The sequence below is a fragment of the Scyliorhinus canicula genome, chromosome 17 (genome assembly GCF_902713615.1).
Source record: "Scyliorhinus canicula chromosome 17, sScyCan1.1, whole genome shotgun sequence".
NCBI classification, from domain to species: domain Eukaryota; kingdom Metazoa; phylum Chordata; class Chondrichthyes; order Carcharhiniformes; family Scyliorhinidae; genus Scyliorhinus; species Scyliorhinus canicula.
In genome coordinates this window covers 130,605,025-130,620,909 of record NC_052162.1, presented here as the reverse complement: position 1 = coordinate 130,620,909, position 15,885 = coordinate 130,605,025, and the positions used below count along the sequence as shown (strand labels likewise).

At 48.2% G+C, this 15,885-nt stretch overlaps 2 protein-coding genes across 2 annotated transcripts in view; one reads left to right on the top strand and one right to left on the bottom strand.

Moving 5' to 3' along the window:
* LOC119951632 (zinc finger protein 850-like) overlaps nt 1-9,208 on the bottom strand; it is a 28,665-nt gene extending 19,457 nt beyond the window's left edge. Inside the window, exons 1-2 of the mRNA XM_038774812.1 lie at nt 9,096-9,208; nt 7,209-8,625 (exon numbers count right to left, since the gene is read on the bottom strand). Coding sequence (XP_038630740.1) covers nt 7,209-8,302 — 1,094 coding nt within the window. The 5' untranslated portion in view covers nt 8,303-8,625; nt 9,096-9,208. The remainder of the gene's footprint in view (nt 1-7,208; nt 8,626-9,095) is intronic.
* Nucleotides 9,209-9,399: 191 nt separating this feature from the next.
* LOC119951307 (gastrula zinc finger protein XlCGF17.1-like) lies at nt 9,400-15,013 on the top strand. The gene is made up of 2 exons (XM_038774395.1): nt 9,400-9,493; nt 13,843-15,013. Exon 2 carries the CDS (start codon nt 13,853-13,855, stop codon nt 14,903-14,905), a length of 1,053 nt encoding a protein of 350 aa, XP_038630323.1. The 5' UTR covers nt 9,400-9,493; nt 13,843-13,852; the 3' UTR covers nt 14,906-15,013.
* Nucleotides 15,014-15,885: the final 872 nt, after the last annotated feature.

Sequence of the window (15,885 nt, the reverse complement as noted above, 5' to 3'; positions counted from 1 at the left end):
GACAGGCTGAGAGTGGGCAATGAAGTGGGCAGATGGAATACAATGTGGAAAAGTGTGAGGTTATGCACTTTGGAAGGAGGAATATAGGCATCGACTATTTTCTCAATGGGGAAATGCTTAGGAAATCAGAAGCACAAATGGACTTGGAGTCCTTGTTCACGATTCTCTGAAGGTTAATGTGCAGGTTCAGTTGGCAATTAAGAAGGCAAATGCAATGTTAGCATTCATGTCAAGAGGGCAATAAGAATAATCGCTTATTGTCACAAATAGGTTTCAATGAAGTTACTGTGAAAAGCCCCTAACTGCCACATTCCGGCGCCTGTTCGGGGAGGCCGGTATGGGAATTGAACCCGCGCGCTGCTGCCTTGTTCTGCATTACAAGTCTAATGTTTTTTTTTAAAATAATATTTATTCAAGTTTTTCAATAACAAATTTTCTCCCCACAATTTAAAACAAACAAGGCGTGTTTCCACACCAACACAAGAAAAGAACTAACCCCCCCCCAAAATAAATAATAACAAAAAACCAACAGCAATACAAGAAAGAAGAAAATAACAACATAGCAAACCCACCGCTGCAAAAACAAACCCCCAAACCCCCCCCCCCCCCCCAAAGTTGCCACTGAGACCGACCACTCTCTACCCCTTCGCCAGGAACTCGAGAAAGGGCTGCCACCGCCGAAAGAACCCCTGTACCGACCCCCTCAGGGCAAACTTCATCCTCTCCAACCTGATGAACCCAGCCATGTCGTTGATCCAGGCCTCCGAACTCGGGGGCCGTGTATCCCTCCACTGTAACAGAACCCTGCGCCGGGCTACTAGAGACGCAAAGGCCAGAATGCCGGCCTCTCTCGCCTCCTGCACTCCCAGCTCCGAAGCTACCCCAAAGATCGCGAGCCCCCAGCCCGGCCTGACCCTAGATCCGACCACTTCCGACAAAGTCCCCGCCACCCCCTTCCAAAACCTCTCCAAGGCCGGACAAGCCCAGAACATATGGGTGTGGTTCGCCGGACCTCCCGCACCTGTCTTCCCCTCCGAAGAACCGGCTCATCCTTGCCCCTGTCATGTGAGCCCTATGCAGCACCTTCAGCTGAATTAGGCTGAGCCGTGCGCAAGAGGAGGAGGAATTCACCCCCTCCAGGGCGTCGGACCACGTTCCATCTTCAATCTCTTCCCCTAGCTCTTCCTCCCACTTCGCTTTGAGCTCTTCTACTGAGGCTTCCTCCTCCTGTATCAGCTGGTAAATAGCCGAGATCTTTCCTTCACCGACCCACGTCCCCGAAAGCACCCTATCTTGCACCCCCCTTGGCGGCAGCCGCGGAAACTCCGCCACCTGCCGTTTAACAAATGCCCTGATCTGCATATACCTAAAAGCGTTCCCGGGGGGAGGTTCCACTTCCCCACCAGCTCCTCCAGAGTCGCGAACTTCCCATCCAGGAAGAGGTCCCCAAACTGTCTGATGCCTGCCCTGTGCCAACTCCCAAATCCCCTACCCGTTCTCCCTGGCGCAAAATGGTGATTGCCCCGTATCGGGGCCCAAACTGAGGCCTTCTCTTCCCCCCCTATGCCGCCTCCACTGTCCCCAGATTTTAAGGGACGCAACCACCACCGGACCCGTAGAGTACTTAGCTGCGGGGAGTGGAAGTGGGGCCGTCACCAAAGCCTCCAGACTCGTACCCGCAGAGGACGCCACCTCCAATCTCTTCCATGCGTCACCCTCCTCTTCCGTCACCCACCTGCGAATCATTGCCACATTCGCTGCCCAATAATATCCACACAGGTTGGGCAGCGCCAGGCCCCCTACCTCCCTTCTTCGCTCCAAAAATATCCTCCTTACTCTCGGGGCCTTCCACGCTCACACGAACCCCAGAATCGACTTATTCACCCGAATGAAAAAAGCCTTTGGGATCAATATGGGGAGGCACTGGAAAAGAAACAAAAACCTCGGGAGCACCGTCATCTTAATCGATTACAAGTCAAATGTTAAGCCCACTGTGCTAAACCAGCCCCTGCTGAATACAAGACCAGGAAGGTACTTCTGAGGCTGTATACGGCTCTGGTCAGACCCCATTTGGAGTATTGTGAGCAGATTTGGGCCCCGTATCTGAGGAAGGATATGCTGGCCTTGGAAAGGGTCCAGAGGAGGTTCACAAGAATGATCCCTGGAATTAAGAACTTGTCTTTTGAGGAACAGTTGAGGACTCTGGGTCTGTACTCGTTGGAGTTTAGAAGGATGAGGGGGGATCTTATTGAAACTTCCAGGATACTGCGAGGCCTGGATACAGTGGACGTGGAGAGGATGTTTCCACTTGTAGGAAAAACTAGAACCAGAGGACACCATCTCAGACTAAAGGGACCATCCTTTAAAACAGAGATGAGGAGGAATTTTTTCAGCCAGAGGGTGGTGAATCTGTGGAACACTTTGCAGCGGAAGGCTGTGGAGGCCAAATCACTGAGTATCTTTAAGACAGAGATAGATAGGTTCTTAATTAATAAGGGGATCAGGGGTTATGGGGAGAAGGCAGGAGAATGGGGATGAGAAAATATCAGCCATGAGTGAATGGCGGAGCAGACTCGATGGGCCGAGTGCCCTAATTCTGTTCCTATGTCTTATGGAGGCCTACAGTAAACCCCCAACATTGTGACTACACCTTTCCTATTCCTGAGCTATACCCATATTGCCTCCGTATACACAGGATCTGCTCAGACGAGGAGGAGCAGAACAGACACTGAAAGATGCCCGCGTACGAACGGGATATGGTGTTCAACTCGTCAATCTACAGTTCCAACCCGCCTCAGCAAAAAACGCACCAGAAGACAAACACTGGACACAACCGACAGAGTACCCTTCGTCGTCCAGTACTTTCCCGGAGTGGAGAAACGACGGCATCTTTGGAGCCTTCAACACGTCATCAGTGAAGACTAACATCTTGCCAAGGTCATCCCCACAATCCCACTACTTGCCTTCAAACAACCTCAAACAGACCACTGTTTGCAGCAAACTACCCAGCCTTCAGAACAGCGACCACAGCACCACATAACCCTGCTATTACAGCCTCTGCAAGACGTGCCAGATCATCGACATGGATACCACCATTACACGTGAGAACACACCAGGTAGGTGGTACATACTCATGCGACTTGGCCAATGTTGTCTACCTCATACGCTGCAGGAAAGGATGTCCCGAAGCGTGGTACATTGGCGAGGCCATGCAGACGCTGCGACAACGGATGAACGGACATCGCGTGACAATCACCAGGCAGGAATGTCCCCTTCCAGTCGGGGAACACTTCAGCAGTTAAGGGCATTCAGCCTCTGATCTTTGGGTAAGCGTTTTCCAAGGCGGCCTTCAGGACGCGCGACAACACAGAATCGCCGAGCAGAAACCGATAGCCAAGTTCCGCACACATGAGTATGGCCTCAACTGGGACCGTGGATTCATGTTGCATTACATTCACCCCCCCCCCCACCATCTGGCCTGGGCTTGAGAAATCCTACCAACTGTCCTGGCTTGAGACAATTCATACCTCTTTAACCTGTGATTATCACTCTTTCCAGTCACACCGTTTGGATCTGTAAAGACTTATTTACCTGCATTCAAAGCATCATTAGCTTTGTCTATATATGCTGTATTTGTGTAACTTACCTCTTCACTCACCTGATGGAGCTACATTCCGACAATTCGTGATTCCAGCCAGACCTGTTGGACTTTAATCTGGTGTTGGAAGACTTCTTGCTCTGTATTGAACAGGAGTCTGCAGACTGATGAGACTGTGTTACACTGTCAGTGTGTTCCTGTACTGCTCTGTATTTAACAGGAGTCTGCAGACTGATGAGACTGTGTTACACTGTCAGTGTGCTCCTGTACTGCTCTGTATTTAACAGGAGCCTGCAGACTGATGAGACTGTGTTACACTGTCAGTGTGCTCCTGTACTGCTCTGTATTTAACAGGGGTCTGCAGACTGATGAGACTGTGTTACACTGTCAGTGTGCTCCTGTGCTGCTCTGTATTTAACAGGAGGTTGCAGACTGATGAGACTGTGTTACACTGTCGGTGTGTTCCTGTACTGCTCTGTATTTAACAGGAGTTTGCAGACTGATGAGACTGTGTTACACTGTCAGTGTGCTCCTGTACTGCTCTGTATTTTGCCTGTAATATAAAATGACTGAATCTTTGTCCCAGTGGAATCTTTGTTGTTATGAAATGTGGATGATTATTAATGAACCTCACATCTTTGCTCATGTTGCTGCAATTGTGTAGAATCGGGAATGTGTAAATAGCTGGTCTCTTGTGTGGAGATGTGCACCAAGGAAATGGTATCTGTGTGCGTGACCGTGACACAGCCTGGTGTTCACACTCAGAACCATGCACAGGTATCCTGTGGTTATGGGCTGAACAGGGGCAGATCACAAATGTAGTGAACAAGTTAAATGTAAATATCTCCAGTGTAGCTGCAGCTTGTTCGATCAGAGCAGGATAGATGAAGGGGAACCAGCAGACTTAATATACTTCGATTTCTAAAAAAAGTGTTTGATAAGGCACCAAACAAAAGGCTACTTAATAAGATAAGAGAACATGGTGTTTGGGGTTGCACATTAGCATGGATAGAGGATTGGCTAACTGATAGAAGAAGGACAGTTGTTATGAGAGTTGGGATAAGACAGGGGAAGTGAGTGCATCATTGCCAAGTTTGCGGATGACACAACAGGTTGGAAGGCAAGTGGTGAGGATGACAAAAATAGTCCATATATACACATGTTCGGTGAGTGGGCAATGTGACGTTCTGCACTTTGGTAGGAAAAATAAATCAGCTGAATATTATTTAAATTGAGAAAGACTGCAGAAAGCTGCAGCACAGAGGGATTTGGGGCCCTCGTGCATAACTTACAAAAAGCCAGCGTGTCGGTTCAGCAGATAATTTGGAAGGAAAATGGAATGTTGGCCTTTATTTCAATGGGAATGGAATATAAAAATAGGGAAGTCCTCAGAAAACTGCAAGGCACCAGTTAGAGCTCACCTGGAATACTGTGAACAGTGTTGTTCCCCTTATCTAAGGGACGATATACTGGCATTGGAGGCAGTCCCGAGAAGCTTCACTAGATTTATCCCTGGTATGGAGGGATTTTCTGATGAGGGGAGGTTGGGACTTTACTTTTTTTTAAATAAATTTAAAATACCCAATTGATTTTATTCCAATTAAGGGGCAATTTAGCGTGGCCAATCAACCTACCCTGCACATCTTTGGGTTGTGGGGGCGAAACCCACGCAAAATGTGCAAACTCCACACAGAGAGTGACCCAGAGCCGGGGTCGAACCTGGGACCTCGGTGCCATGAGCCAGCAGTGCTAACCACTGCGCCACCATGCTGCCTGCTCAGGTTGGGCCTTTACTCATTGGAATTTAGAAGAATGAGAGGTGACTTTATTGAGACAGATAAGATTCTCAAGGGGGGGCTCAATGAGGTTGATGCTGACATTTTTATCCCTTGTGGGAGAGTCCAGGACCAGGGGGCAGAATCTCAGAGTAAGGGGGTCGTCCCCATTTCAGACAGAGATGAGGAGGAATTTCCCCTCTCGGGAGGGTGGGGAATGTGTGGAATTCTTTCCTGGAGAGGCTGGGCCGTTAAGTACGTTCAAGGCAGAGACAGACAGATTTTTCATCAGTGAGGAAATCGAGGGTTTATGGGAAAAAGGCGGGAAAGTGGAGTTGAGGATTATCACAACAGATCAGTCACAATCTCATTGAATGGGCGGAGCAGACTCGATGGGCCGAGTGGTCTACTTCTGCTCCTACATCTATCAGTCTGAGGAGAAGGGAGCTCTGAATCCATTGTATTATCTCTGTTCTCCAGATCGGGTAACTACTTTTTAAATATAATGGAATTTTATTCAAGAGGCTTGTTCACATCCCAAAGGCTGAATTGTAGTGTAACGTACATTTAAAAAAAAATCATAAAATTCAACTATAAAGTAAGGAATCAAGCTAAAATGTAAATCCTGTAATAACAACAATAAACAAATCCACCAGGTAACAGGGAAGTGGTGGACAAGATATTAAAAGAAGGAATATTGAATCACAATTATATTATAATTACAGCCCAATAGACCACTCCTATATTACAGGGTCTGAAGTGCATAAAAATCTCATGATTTAAGAATTTCATAGAATGTAGAACATAGTGTAGAAGGAAGCCATTCGGCCCATCGAGTCTGCACCGACCCATTAAGCTCTCACTTCCACCATTTCCCTGTAACCCAATAACCCCTCCTAACTTTTTTGGTATCTGAGGGTAATTTATCATGGCCAATCCAGGACCGGACCATGTAAGGTCAGTCTATTATTGCAGAACTGTTAATAAAGTCAGTAAAAGACAATCTGTTGTTGGGAGTTTGATTCTCTTGTGTCTGAAACTACCAGATTCAATGTTTAGAGTCAACAAGATGAACAAGGAAACACATCAGGGCCCAAAACTCCAGCTGGATTTTCACAGGAGAAAGTCTGTTATCAAACACCTTGAATGGACAGGACAGAAAAAGATCCCAACTGTAAGAAACTCTCAAATCATCTGTAAATATCTTTCAAATGTTGATAATTTCCAGCTGTCAGTTTGCAACACATTGAGGTCAATAGGAGGAGGAAAATGTAACTTGATGTTGTTATTGCCTTACATTGGTAGACTCAGGAATGTCACAAAACATTTTAAATCTTTTTACTGTTGTCAGATTGGAAACTTAAACCTGCTGTTTCACTTTCAGTCAGGAACAGATCCCAATTTTACACCAATCTCTGATTTGACAGCACAGTGTTTAACACAGTTGCTTCAGAGCTCCAGGGTCCCAGGTTCGATTCCCGTCTTGGGGTGCTCCGGTTTCCTCCCACAGTCCAAAGATGTGCAGGTTAGGTGAATTGGCGATGATAGATAGCCCTTATTGTCCAAATGGGGTTACAGGGATACGGTAGAGGCGTGGGCTTAAGTGGGCTGCTCTTTCCTAAGGGCTGGTGCAGACTCGATGGGCCAAATGGACTCTTTCTGCACTGTAAATTCTATGATTCTGACAGCACATTTCCAGTATTCACCATTGTTTTTCCTGACTCTAAACACAGTTGTAAAGGAGCTTTCAGGAGTGGCTGGGCTGCATTTCTTACACACTTCAGGATTCACCTACATGTTCAGTCCTGGACGTGACTTACAGCAGCAATACAACTCATTTGTGAACTCGCTGGTGTGTCAGTAAGTGAGATGACTGCGAGAATCCCTTCTGACACACGGCGCAGGTGAAAGGCCTCTCCCCAGTGTGAACCCGCTGGTGTCTCAGCAGGTGGGATGACTGAGTGAATCCCTTCCCACATGTAGAACACATGAACGGCCTCTCCCCAGTGTGAACCTGTTGGTGTTTCAGCAGGTGAGATGACTGAGTGAATCTCTTCGCACACACAAAGCAGGTAAATGGCCTCTCCCCAGTGTGAACGCGCTGGTGAACCAGTAGGTCAGATGACTGAGTGAATCCTTTTGCGCACACAGAGCAGGTGAATGGTCTCTCCCCAGTGTGAACCCGCTGGTGCATCAGAAGTTGGTATGACTGAATGAATCCCTTCCCACATTCAGAGCAGGTGAATGGCCTCTCCCCAGTGTGAACTTGCTGGTGTGTCAGCAGATGGGATGACTGAGTGAATCCCTTCCCACACACGGAGCAGGTATACGGCCTCTCCCCAGTGTGAACTCGTTGGTGTGTCAGGAGGTGGTGTGACAGAGTGAACCCTTTTCCACAGTTGGAGCAAGTGAATGGCCTCTCCCCAGTGTGAACACGCTTGTGTATAAGTAGATCAGATGACTGAATGAAACTTTTCCCACACTCGGAGCAGGTGAACAGTTTCTCCCCAGTGTGAAGTCGCTGGTGTATTCGCAGATACTTACTGCTTTTAAAGCTCTTCTCACAGTCGGAACATTTAAAAGGTCTCTGATCACTGTGTACAAGTTGATGTTCAGTGAGCTGGGATGACTGAGTGAATCCTTTCCCACACACAGAGCAGGTGAATGGCCTCTCCCCAGTGTGGACTTCCTCATGTGCCAGAAGGTCAGATGAGTAAGCAAATTCCTTCCCACACATGAAGCATCTGAATGGCCTCTCCCCAGTGTGAACATGCTGGTGTGTCGACAGACTTGATAACTTGGGAAAACCATCTCCACAGAGGGAGAAAGTGAAAGGTCTCTCCCCAGTGTGACTGCGTTGATCATTATCCAGCTCGAATGGGAAAATGAATCCCATCCCACATTCTCCATATGTCCATGGTTTCTCCATGATGCAGTTGTGTCTCTCCAGTTTGGATGACCAGTTGAAGCCTTGCCCGCGCACAGGACTCTTGTGTGGTTGCTCCCCGCTGTGAATGGTGTGATGATGTTTCAGACTGTGTAACTGGTGGAAGCTCTTACCAGTCAGTTCACTGGAACACTCTCACTCAGGTGTGTGTATCTCGGTGCTTTTCCAGACACACTGATGTTTGAGATCTTTTCCCACAGACAGAACAGACAAAGGCCGATGATATTCAGTTCCTGATGAATGGAGTGAATGTCAGATTTTGACATGATGACTTTCCCATCTGGACCTTTGCTCCTTCTAACTCCCTGTAAGAGGCGTTTACAGAAGTTATCAGTGAAAATGATAATCGCTTATGGTCACAAGTAGGCTTCAAATGAAGTTACTGTGAAAAGCCCCTAGTCGCCACATTCCGGCGCCTGTTCGGGGAGGCTGGTACGGGGATTGAACCGTGCTGCTAGCCTGCTTTCAAAGCCAGCGATTTAGCCCAGTGTGCTAAACCAGCCTCTCACCAGTAAATACAGTAAATAAACTAGTAAATACAGGATATAAATTCAGAACAGATTCTAGTTTATATGTTACATTCCCCCAAATCTATGAATCTCTGCCCTACACACTCCTCTCCCAGATTCAGTCTCCTGCAGATTCTCTGTCCTTAAACTGGTGACTCAGACTGTGGCTCAAGCCCACACTTTAACTCTCATTCTAACAAATACAATTCACAACAACAATTTATCTTTGATGATTTGAGTAGATTTTAATGTCCAGAAACATTCACCTTTTCCCACTTGGGCCTTTGGTTGAAGTTGGAGCCGGGGTGAAGCCGGAAGCGGGAGATTGAGATTCCGGACCAGGAAAGGGGGCGGGGCTGGAGGACCCAGCGGGAGCGGCTGGTCCTCCAACCAATCGGAGTGAAGGAAGGGTCGGGTCTGGAGGACCGAGCGGCCGCGGCTGGTCCTCCAACCAATCGGAGTGAATGAAGGGGCGGGGCTGGAGGACCGAGAGGGAGCGGCTGGTCCTCCAAGCAATCGGAATGAATGAGGGGGCGGAGCCCTCGGAGCACCTCCCGCGCAGGCGTAGATGGCGTTGTGACTGGACCATGCGCAGTGTCGTGCCAGAATCGGACGTCGGAGCTGGTGTTCGATCTGCGCTGCGGTAACAGATATCCCCGGGCAGGTAAAGAATTGAGCTGTTGAACTGGAAAGATTTGTAAATAACTGACGTCGACTTTCAGACCCCAATAAAAAAACTAACCTGCTTTCTCCAAGAGCAGCTGCGAGATTTTTGATGACAAACCCCGGTTATCGGCTGCCATCTTGATCGCAGGGGGATGCAGTAGGCGCATGCGCAATTGCTCTCCCTGTCAGCAGGAGGAGATAATGTTGTGCATTTCATAGAACTTACAGTGCAGAAGGAGGCCATTCGGCCCATTGACTCTGCATCGGCTCCTGGAAAGAGCACCCCACCCAAGGTTAACACCTCCACCCTATCCCCATAACCCAGTAACCCCACCCACCACTAAGGGCGGTTTTGGACACTAAGGGCAATTTATCATGGCCAACCCACCTAACCTGCATATCTTTGGACTGTGGGAGAAAACCGGAGCACCCGGAGGAAACCCACGCACACACGGGGAGAATGTGCAGACTCCGCACAGACAGTGACCAAAGCCGGAATCGAACCTGGGACCCTGGAGCTGTGAAGCGATTGTGCTATCCACAATGCTGCCGTTTCTGGCCAGGATTGACAGTGCTGGATTGTGGAAGCTCCTTTAATAGGTGGGAGAAGGGGGGGGGGGGTTAGAATGGGAGGATTTACACACAGCAAACTCAAACTAAATATAACATTAAGGTCAGACAGAGTCACTCGTTTCATCAGGATCTCAAGATCATTGGCCTTTGATTATTATGTGACGAGGCCGGCGCTGGGCTCAGTAAGAAGTCTGACAACACCAGGTTAAAGTCCCAACAGGTTTATTTGGAATCACTAGCTTTCGGAGCGCAGCTCCTTCCTCAGGTGAGTGAATGAGGGCACGGGGGGGGGAGTGACTCACCTGATGAAGGAGCAGTGCTCCAAAAGCTAGTGATTCCAAACAAAACTGTTGGACTTTAACCTGGTGTTGTAAGACCTCTTACTGAGCCTTTGATTATGGAAGGCAATAGGTTTACGTGTGTGTGTGTGATAAAAGATGTCAGGTGCCGGTATCTAGGTGTTTACATTGTGGACCTTGTGTTGCACTATTACGGGTTTTCTTTTCGTGAGCTAAATGATCTGTTTGAGCTGCACGCAGAAAAATACTTTTCACTGTACTTCGGTACACGTGAGAATAAACAAATCCAAAGATAGCAATGTGGCTGGAAAAAAAGCACATTTGGAGAACTGGGTTCAGTTCTGAGCACCACATCTTAAAAACACAAACTGTGTTGGCCTTGGAGGATGTGCAGATTTACCACAACAATAAAAACTAAATACGTCGATGGTGACATTTGAAATAAAAACAGAAACTTTTTCGAACAAGTTGTTGGCAGGGCTGGCGGCAAGAGATGAAGTTAATGTGTTGAGTCTGCTAGGACTCCTCCAGTTGCAACATTTTCGGTTTTTATTTACCTTTAATGCTCCCAGAAGAGAGCAATCCATCAGCCTTATTTTCTCCGACATTTATTTCCCTGAATTGTCTATCCAATTTCCTTGATAAATCATTCACCATCGCCACTTCCACCACCCTTGTACGCAGTACGTTCTGAGCATTACCTCTTGCTGTGTTAAAAAGGCACTCCTCTCCCCTGTACCTCTTGCCCAAAACTTCAATATGTGTCCCCTAATCGTGAGCATCACCCAATGGAAACATTATTTTCATTGTGTACCTGGATTAAACCTGTGTACATATTGTACAACTCTATCAAATCTCCCCTCAACTCCTTTGCTCCAAGGAGAACAGTCTCAGCTTCTCCAAACCAACCTTGTATTGAAATTCCCATTCTCCTGGAACCATTATGGAAAATATGCTCTGCATCTCCTTCAAAGCAATGAGGTGAACAGAACGAGACATGATCCTTTCGCTGTGATCCAACCAGAGCTTTACTTGCCCTGCTTTTGTATCCAATGCCTCTATTTATGAATCCTTAGATCCCGCATATTTTACTAACTGCTCTCATTGGGCGGCACGGTAGCACAATGGTTAGCACTGTGGCTTCACAGCACCAGGGTCCCAGGTACGATTCCCCGCTGGGTCCCTGTCTGTGCGGAGTCTGCACGTTCTCCCCGTGTCTGCGTGGGTTTCCTCCGGGTGCTCCGGTTTCCTCCCGCAGTCTAAAGACGTGCAGGTTAGGTGGATTGGCCATGCTAAATTGCACTTAGTGTCCAAAAAGGTTAGGAGAGGTTATGGGGATAGGGTGGAAGTGAGGGCTTAAGTGGGTCGGTGCAGACTCGATGGGCCGAATGGCCTCCTTCTGCCCTGTATGTTCGATGTTAATAATGGATGTAACAACAAAGTTATACAAAGGAGAACCAGTGGACGTGATCTGTTTAGATTTCCAGAAGGCCTTTGACAAGGTGTCATCTCGGAAGCTGTTAAACAAGTTAAGAGCTCATGGTATTAAGGGTAAACTACTGGCATGGATAGAGGATTGGCTGACGGGGAAAAGGCAGAGAGTGGGAATAAAGGGCTCTTTTTCAGGTTGGCAGCCAGTGACGAGTGGTGTGCTTCAGAGGTCACTGTTGGGACCACACCTTTTCACTATATACATTAACAATCTGGATGAAGGATCTGAAGGCACAGTTGCCAAGTTTGCAGATGATACAAAGATATGCAGAGGGACAGGTAGTATTGAGGAAGCAAGGGAGCTGCAGAAGGATTGGACAGGCTAGGAGAGTGGGCAAAGAAGTGGTAGATGAGGGCAGCACGGTGGCCTAGTGGTTAGCACAACCGCCTCACGGCGCTGAGGTCCCAGGTTTGATCCCGGCTCTGGGTCACTGTCCGTGTGGAGTTTGCACATTCTCCCCGTGTCTGCGTGGGTTTCGCCCCCACAACCCAAAAATGTGCAGAGTAGGTGGATTGGCCACGCTAAATTGCCCCTTAATTGGAAAAAATAATTGGGTAATCTAAATTTATAAAAAAAAAAAGAAGTGGTAGATGTGGAAAAATGTGAGGTTCTACACTTTGGAAGGGGGAATTTAGGAATAGACTATTTTCTAAATGGGGAAATGCTTAGGAAATCAGAAGCACAAGGAAACTTGGGAGTCCTAGTTCAAGATTCTCTTCAGGTTAACGTGCAGGTTCAGTCTGCAGTTAGGAAGGCAAATATAATGTTAGCATTCATGTCAAGACGGCTAGAATACAAGAGCAGGGATGTACTTCTGAGGCTGTATAAGGCTCTGGTCAGACTCCATTTGGAGTATTGTGAGCAGTTTTGGGCCCCGTATCTAAGGAGAGATGTTCCCGCCTTGGAAAGGGTCCAGAGGAGGTTTACAAGAATTATCCCTGGAATGAAGAGCTTGTCATATGAGGAACGGTTGAGGACTCTGGATCTGGATGAGGGGGGATCTTTTTTTCAAAATTTAGAATACCAATTATTTTTTTTTTCCAATTAAGGGGCAATTTAGCGTGGCCAATCCACCCAACCTACACATTTTTGGGTTGTGGGGGTGAAACACACGCAGACACAGGGAGAATGTGCAAACCCCACAGTGACCCCGAGGCCGGGATTGAACCCGGGTCCTCGGCTCCATGAGGCAGCAGTGCTAACTGCTGCGCCACCGTGCTGCCCGGATGAGGGGGTATCGTATTGAAACTTACAGGATCCTGAGAGGCCTGGATAGAGTGGATGTGGAGAGGATGTTTCCACTAGTAGGAAAAACTAGAACTGGAGGACACCGCCTCAGACTGAAAGGATGATCCTTTAAAACAGAGATGAGGAGGAGTTTCTTCAGCCAGTGGGAGGTGAATCTGTGGAACTCTTTGCCGTAGAAGGCTGTGGAGGCCAAATCACTGAGTGCCTTTAAGACAGATATATATAAGTTTTTGATCAATAAGGTGATCAGGGATTATGGGGAGAAGGGAGGAGAATGGGGATGAGAAAGAGGATCACCCAATGGAATGATTGAATGGTGGAGCTGATCTGATGGGCTGAATGGCCTAATTCTGCTCCTTTGTCTTGTGGTCTTAATATGACCTCCCACTTTCAGAGATTTTGTACATTAATCCCCAGGTCTCTCTGACCCTGTACACTATTTGGAACTGCACCAGAAAGTATATATTTCCTCTCCCTTTTCCTTCGGCACCCATTGGTGTACTGGCTGGTGTATCAGCAGTTGTGATCATCAATGAAATCACTCCTCACACAGCGAGTGGACGAATTGCGTCTTGGCCAGTGTGAACAGGTTATTGTGCGACTCACGGATGTAGGCCCAGGCTGTCTGGCAGGTTGCCTTCTCTGAAGACCATTTGTGGACCAGTGGTGCTTCCTGTGACAATCCATAAACTTTGATGGTCACTTTTTTTTTCCTGTTTTAAATTCATTTTCCAGGATATTGGAAATGGAGGATTTGGAAGTGGGAAACTCAAACCAGAGATCAAATCAGGACCCGACAGAGAGGCTCAATTCATCAGGACCTGATGATTATCAGCCTTTGAATACGGAAGGAAAAAGCACTGTTCGCAGTGACGAGAAACTGTACACGTGCTCTGTGTCCGCTCAAGGGTTTAGTCGATCTTCTGACCTGTCGAGACACAAGGGCAGTCACACCAGGGAGAATCCGTGGAAATGTGGGGACTGTGGGAAAGGATTCAATTACCCGTCAGAGCTGGAAATTCATCGGCGCACTCATACTGGGGAGAGGCCGTTCAGCTGTCCCAACTGTGGGAAGGGATTCACTTGTTCCTCTACCTTGCTGACGCATCAGCGAGTTCACACCGGGGTGAGACCATTCACCTGCTCAGTGTGTGGGAAGGGATTCACTCGGTCAACCATCCTGCTGAAACACCAGCGAGTTCACACTGGGGAGCGACCTTTTCAATGTCCAGACTGCGGGAAGTGCTACAAAAGTTCTGGGGACCTGATGCGGCATCAACGTGTTCACACTGACGAGAGACCGTTCGGGTGCTCTCACTGTGGGTCAACGTTCAGGCGATTAACCGAACTCACCGTACACCAGCGAGTTCACACAGGAGAGAGGCCGTTCAGTTGCTCCGATTGTGGGAAGGGATTCATTCAGTCCTCCCACCTACTGACGCACCATTTAGTCCACACCGGGGAGAGGCCGTTCACCTGCTCCGAGTGTGGGAAGGGATTCACTTGTTCATCGCACCTGCTGACACATCAGCAAGATCACACCGGGGAGAGGCCGTTCGTTTGCTCCGAGTGTGGGAAGGGATTCACTCAGTCATCCACCCTGCTGAAACACCGGCGGGTTCACACAGGGGAGAGGCTGTTCATCTGCTCCGAGTGTGGGAAGGGATTCGCTCAATCATCCAACTTGCTGACACACCAGCAAATTCACACTGGGGAGAAGCCGTTCACCTGCTCGGAGTGTGGGAAAGGATTTGCTCAGTCATCCACTTTGCTGAGACACCAGCGAGTTCACAAGTAACCACAGTGATGGAAGTTTGTGGCTGAACCATGTTCATTGGGGGTCTGTTTTTGCTGATGTATCGTTAGTATTAAGAATAAAAGTAAAATAAAGCAGCCTTCTGTTAAAGACACCGTGTGGAGTCTTTTTAATATTTCTAACGCAAGAGAGTTCCTTTTGAAAGTCTCTCCCCTGTCTCCTCCATCCTCACCTCCAATTGTGAGGACCTCATGGGGCTTCTTCCTCACTAAGGTCGAGACAATCTGATCAGCTGCTTCCCTTCGCTCCCACGAACCCACCGGGACAAACTGCCTCTGACATTCTCCTGTCTTAGGCCTGAACGCGCATCTTTCTCGAGATTCTTTGCCTTTACCTCTCCAGATTGGACGATGAGTTGAAGCCTCATCCACGCGCACACATCACAGACCCCAGAATAATACTGGGGTGATGGGTTGATGTTGGAGTCGTGGGAGGTGGCCGGGCAAGGCAGTGTCGGTGAGCCTTGAGAAAATGCTGGAGGAAAGAGTTGTGAGAGTAGTGGGGGTGGTGGAGTGGTCATTCTTTTTTTTTATTGGTGTTTATGACAGATGCAGTGATGGGGCCCCAGCAAGAAAATATACATACAGGTGACGGAGCCTCGAAACTCCGGGCAGGGCAGGGCCGACTCGGACCCTCCTCTACAGCCCCCATTGCTGTCCCAGCGATCCCGGCTCAGTCTCTGTCCCACAGTTGCTGCCCCGGTGGTCGCGAAACCAGTGCCTCAGCCCGAATCCCCACCAGGGATCACAGCCCTGCAGTCAGAGCTTGTCACAATTTTTTTTTGCGTTCAAATCCTCCACCCTCCAGTATCCAAAGCAAATGGTGAAAAGATAAGGTTTGTACCTGCTGGAGTTTTGAAAATAAGAGGAATCTTGAATGAAATATAAGTTCCTGAGGGGTCTTGACAGGGTCGATGTGGAGAGGATGTTTCCTCTTATGAGAGAATCTGGAACCAGCCGTCA